The 6,000-nt window shown below is 48.0% G+C and overlaps 1 protein-coding gene across 1 annotated transcript in view; it reads left to right on the top strand.

Annotated features, from left to right (window-relative positions):
* Positions 1 to 2,081: 2,081 nt before the first annotated feature.
* The window catches only part of ART1 (ADP-ribosyltransferase 1), a 29,233-nt gene continuing 25,314 nt past the window's right edge, over positions 2,082 to 6,000 (top strand). Inside the window, exon 1 of the mRNA XM_073617697.1 lies at positions 2,082 to 2,223. Within this exon, the coding sequence (XP_073473798.1) occupies positions 2,218 to 2,223 (6 nt within the window). The 5' untranslated portion in view covers positions 2,082 to 2,217. The remainder of the gene's footprint in view (positions 2,224 to 6,000) is intronic.

Here is a 6,000-nt window from a genome sequence, read left to right as displayed (position 1 = left end):
GTTTAGATGGAGCACCAATCACTGTGCCGTGGGCGTGACCATGTCCGAGCGGCCGTGGTTTATAAAGGCGGGGAAAGTGGTCAGGCTCCGCCCCCACCAATCTAATTGGACAGTTTACAATGTTTCTGAGACTTGGAGCCGGACATTATTTTGTTATAGGGAAAATGACACGAATGGAGATTACTTTCACATAATGACCCCGAAGCTACGAGAACTGGGCTCTACAGGACGACTATTCCGCCATTTTATTGAGGACCGGGGTTTCGTCAGATTTGGCAACTCGTTAGAATGTGTAACGGAAGTGACGTTCCGTCGCCGCCATCTTGCTACACCCCGCACCCCTCCGTAGTAAGGATACACTGAGGAGGGGGAAAGCGGACATCTTGTTACACCCACCGGAGTTTTACATTTTACACTTATTTTTAACAGTAAAGTGAGTTTATATAGTGAAATACAGGACTTAGATCTCCGTCTGAATGTTTAGATGTTGAATTTTAAAAGCAGCAGCGAGTCTGCGGATCTCACTGGTTTGCTAATATGACAGAAGTTTGCTGCTTTTAATTCAACATCTAACCAGTCAGACGGAGTTCTAAGTCCTGTATTTCACTATATAAACTCACTTTACTGTTATAATTAAGTGTAAAATGTAAAACTCCGGTGGTTGTAACAAGATGTCCGCATTCCCCCTCCTCAGTGTATCCTTACTATAGAGGAGTGCTGGGTGTACTAAGATGGCGGCGACGGAATGTCACTTAAGTTACACATTCTGATGGGTCGCTGAACCTGACGAAACACCGCCATCTTGTTGAGGACCACTGCATATGGTATAATAAATCATGGCGGCTCAGGCATGCGCAGTTGAAAATATGAAGATAACACTTGTTATGCTGCCGCCTTGTGGTTGGATCTGGAATAACTCTCATGTGTTACTATACATATAATATTACCGTCACTCTGCCTCCTTGGTACCAGATCCAACCACAAGGAGGCAGAGTGATGGTAATATATGTATAATAGCACAGGGGGAGTCATATCAGATACAACCACAAGGGGGCAGAATGATGGTAATATTATATGTATAGTAACACAGGAGGAGTCATATCAGATACAACCACAAGGAGGCAGAGTGACGTTAATATTATATGTATAGTAACACAGGAGGAGTCATACCAGATCCAACCACAAGGGGGCAGAGTGATAGTAATATTATATGCATAGTAACACAGGGGGCGTCATATCAGATACAACCACAAGGGGGCAGAGTGTTGGTAATATTATATGTATAGTAACACAGGGGGAGTCATACCAGATACAACCACAAGGGGGCAGAGTGATAGTAATATTATATGCATAGTAACACAGGGGGCGTCATATCAGATACAACCACAAGGGGGCAGAGTGTTGGTAATATTATATGTATAGTAACACAGGGGGAGTCATACCAGATACAACCACAAGGGGGCAGAGTGATAGTAATATTATATGCATAGTAACACAGGGGGCGTCATATCAGATACAACCACAAGGGGGCAGAGTGCACATTAAAGGTACGGTTCTTATTTTCCAGATAAGTGGTCTTGATAGTATCCACCATAAACAGTTTTATTCCAACCCACGTGGTACCAGCTTCTTATTCCTTCTCCTCGGGTTTACAAACAGACATTCAGTATAAATGAAGGAACATATTCTTGCAGACAGGAAGTGGCAGCAAAGAGGCCTCTGGAGATCAGCAGCACTGAGATGTGACAAAGGGTGAAAATGGTGAAAATAGTATTTGTGATGTACAGAGCCCAGAAGAAGCAATGGGGGAGATTTACTAAAACTGGAGAGTGCAGAATCTGGTGCAGTTCTGAATGGTAGCCAATCAGCTCCAGCTTATTCAAGGAAAAGTTGACTAAAAATCCTGGAAGCTGATTGGTTTCTCCACAGAGCTGCAGATTTTCTCCAGTTTTAGTAAATCTCCCCCAATAGGGATTGACTTGAATTAGTTTGTGAATAAACTTGGAAATGACCTGAAAGCCGTGTGATGTTCTAGTCCCGGTGTAATGCGATATCCTGCCGGGATCCGGCATAATACTGGCAGCTGGTGGTAAACATTTCGCAGTTGTCTATGTCAGTCTATTATAAGGACAGGCGTCATATCTGTGCAGCCAAGGACCAGACTTCAGATCTTATACACATCCAACAACACTTCTTCTACAGTAGAGGACGCTCTTCATGATGGTGAGTAACTACAAGTCCCAGCAATCCATTTCTCTGTATCCTGCAATACACAGACTGCACTGAGCACCCTGCAGGCATCTCAGGCAAGGATTTCTAGTGAGAGACTCCAGACAAATATAGAAGGACACCATTCACTCCCGTATTCCTCCCATAACTGATCACATATTCTTCTGTTACACCTCAGCTGAAAGGTAAAATCAGGCTTGCAGGGAGTCAGTGGGCAGGTATGATGTTCTTAGGAAGTGTTTGCAGCATATTATGTGCTGATCCCAACAAGTACCTCAATATATCATCTTCCATAAGCTGTGCATGGAGAAGTGTCCCCGAGCAACACCTGGAATGTGCTCTGGTGATGGGTTGCTTGTCATATACGCTGTGGTGGGCGGCGCTGCATCAGGAAAAATGGGTCAGTTCAACAAATTGGTCAGTTTTGGTGCAAATCACTAATATGAGTGACGTCAGATGACGGACCGCATAGGGAGGGAGATATACACACAGACAACAATGTGAAACCGAAATAGGGGAACATTCTGAGATCCAAATCTCCCAAACAGCTCCGTGAAGGTTCCTTGATTACCAGAGACAAACTTAGGGAGGTGGAAAGTAGCAAGTGAATGATTTCAGGCCAATCACAACAATAGAAGATGTATATCACTCTAAATAGAAGTGAAATATTGTGCCAAAAGTCCAGTCCATATAAGTGATTTATATGCCACACCCCCAAAGTGCCGAAACTCCCGGCTTCAGTGTGCCACACCCCCAAAGTACCCAAACTTCCAGCTTCAGTGTGACACACCCCCAAAGTGCCCAAATTTCCAGCTTCAGTGTGCCACACCCGCAAAGTGCCCAAACTCCCGGCTTCAGTGTGCCACACCCCCAAAGTGCCCAAACTCCCGGCTTCAGTGTGCCACACCCCCAAAGTGCCCAAACTCCCAGCTTTAGTGTGCCACACCCCCAAAGTGCCCAAACTCCTGGCTTCAATTTGCCACACCACCAAAGTGCCCAAATTCCCAGCTTCAGTGTGCCACACCCCCAAAGTGCCCAAACTCCCAGCTTTAGTGTGCCAGACCCCCAAAGTGCCCAAACTTCCGGCTTCAGTGTGCCACACCCCCAAAGTGCCCAAACTCCCAGCTTTAGTGTGCCACACCCCCAAAGTGCCCAAACTCCCGGCTTCAGTGTGCCACACCCTCAAAGTGCCCAGACTTCCGGCTTCAGTGTGCCACACCCCCAAAGTGACCAAACTCCAAGCTTTAGTGTGCCACACCCCCAAAGTGCCCAAACTCCCGGCTTCAGTGTGCCACACCCCCAAAGTGACCAAACTCCAAGCTTTAGTGTGCCACACCCCCAAAGTGCCCAAACTCCCGGCTTCAGTGTGCCACACCCCCAAAGTGACCAAACTCCCGGCTTCAGTGTGCCACACCCCCAAAGTGACCAAACTCCAAGCTTTAGTGTGCCACACCCCCAAAGTGCCCAAACTCCCGGCTTCAGTGTGCCACACCCCCAAAGTGACCAAACTCCCGGCTTCAGTGTGCCACACCCCCAAAGTGACCAAACTCCAAGCTTTAGTGTGCCACACCCTCAAAGTGCCCAAATTTCCGGCTTCAGTGTGCCACACCCCCAAAGTGCCCAAACTCCCGGCTTTAGTGTGCCACACCCCCAAAGTGCCCAAACTCCCGGCTTCAGTGTGCCACACCCCCAAAGTGCCCAAACTCCCGACTTCAGTGTGCCACACCCTCAAAGTGCCCACACTTCCGGCTTTAGTGTGCCACACCCCCAAAGTGCCCAAACTCCCGGCTTCAGTGTGCCACACCCCCAAAGTGCCCAAACTCCCGACTTCAGTGTGCCACACCCTCAAAGTGCCCACACTTCCGGCTTTAGTGTGCCACACCCCCAAAGTGCCCAAACTCCCGGCTTCAGTGTGCCACACCCCTAAAGTGCCCAAACTCCCAGCTTTAGTGTGCCACACCCCCAAAGTGCCCAAACTCCCGGCTTTACTGTGCTACACCATTAAAGTGCCCAAACTCCCGGCTTCAGTGTGCCACACCCCCAAAGTGCCCAAACTCTTCACAAGATGAATAAGATGAATTCGATCTCCAAGTTATAAGAGATCTGCAGCATATAAAGAGCGACCGACTCCCTGAGCCACAATGCAGCCAAAATCATTCACCAGCATCCAGAGTAACCAACAGAGCTCCCAAATAGAAGGAACATGAGAACAAACATGGTAGGGTGCCATTAATCCTAACCCTGAGGCTCCAGTGACGTCATCACGCCTGCTGGCTGGCATGCGGCAGTACTATATGATTCTCTTCTCTCAAATACTTGTGAGTATTGTTTTATAAACTCCCGGTAGTGTAACTCTTGTCACCTGATGGCAAATCATACTGATAAGATTAACGATATCAGATATTTCACTTATGAACTTTTCACTTCTATTTAAAGGGATAAGCACCTTTTATTGTTGAGTTTGTGCTGAAATTAAGTTGTGAAGAATTTTTGTTTTTTTATATTTCTTTTCTTTATCTTGTATTGAGGTATGTGGAGTTCTGCTTTCCTGTGTATGATAGATTATAGATTATATCCTGATCAGTAAGGAGAGTCCAATCATATCCGGTGTTTTCCTTTACCAATGTGTCTGAGGAGAGGAGCACCAGCACAGAGAGGAGCACCGGCACAAAGCTTGTCAGGGTGGGAGGCACTGCCATTGGCTGCCCCCTTCTGATGAAAGTAATACTGATGTAGCAAGGTCCCGGACCCCCAAAGGCCTAATGATGACCTGTAGAGTCAGGGATAGCTTTGCAGAGTGGGTTACAAGGCATGATGGGTGTGATGCAAGAAGGTGTGATGGGCGCCAGACACAATGAAAAAGAGATTTATTGTCACTTAACAGAACTGTGGGAAGAGAGGGTTAGGGCCAGGACACCCTTAGGTAGATGCAATAGTAATTGGCATTCTCCGAGACTTCTATAAGTAGACAGCTATACAGGGGAAGGCCTCCAGCCGGATACCACTTCTGTATATGTAGGACCACTGTCTCCTATGGCAACAAATCTTGTAACAGTCACTAAAGGTAGTTGTACTTAACTATTGGCAACACAGAATAGTTCTTCTCTTACAATACAGTCTCTCACTAGACTCTCAGACCCAATCACCAATGAATCTCCTGAGCTCTTACACTTCCATAACTCAGTATCTTCCTCAAGTGTCACCCCCGCTTCCCTGCTGGGTCCCTGGCTTGGCACTTACAGATACTCCTCAAGCGTCACCCCTACTGACCTGCTAAGTTCCTGGCTTCACAATCACTGATGCTCCTCAAGCATCACCCCTGCTGACCTGCTAAGTCCTTGGCTTGGCATTCCCTGATGCTTCTCAATCGTCACCCCCGCTTCCCTGCTGGGTCCCTGGCTTGGCACTCCCTGATGCTCCTCAAGCGTCACCCCTACTGACCCGCTAAGTTCCTGGCTTCGCAATCACTGATGCTCCTCAAGTGTCACCCCTGTTGACCCGCTAAGTACTTGGCCTGGCACTCCCTGATGCTCCTCAAGCGTCATCCTGGCTTCCCTGCTGGGTCCCTGGCTTGGCACTCCCTGATGCTCCTCAAACGTCACCCCTACTGACCCGCTAAGTTCCTGGCTTCGCAATCGCTGATGCTTCTCAATTGTCACCCCTGCTCACCCGCTAAGTCCTTGGCTTGGCACTCCCTGATGCTCCTCAAGCGTCACCCCTACTGACCCGCTAAGTCCCTGGCTTGGCACTCACTGATGCTCCTCAAGCATC

The sequence above is a fragment of the Aquarana catesbeiana genome, linkage group LG02, assembly GCF_042186555.1.
Source record: "Aquarana catesbeiana isolate 2022-GZ linkage group LG02, ASM4218655v1, whole genome shotgun sequence".
Classification (NCBI taxonomy): Eukaryota; Metazoa; Chordata; class Amphibia; order Anura; family Ranidae; genus Aquarana; species Aquarana catesbeiana.
Note: the sequence above shows the minus strand (reverse complement) of the source record. Positions and strands in the feature narration are given on the sequence as shown.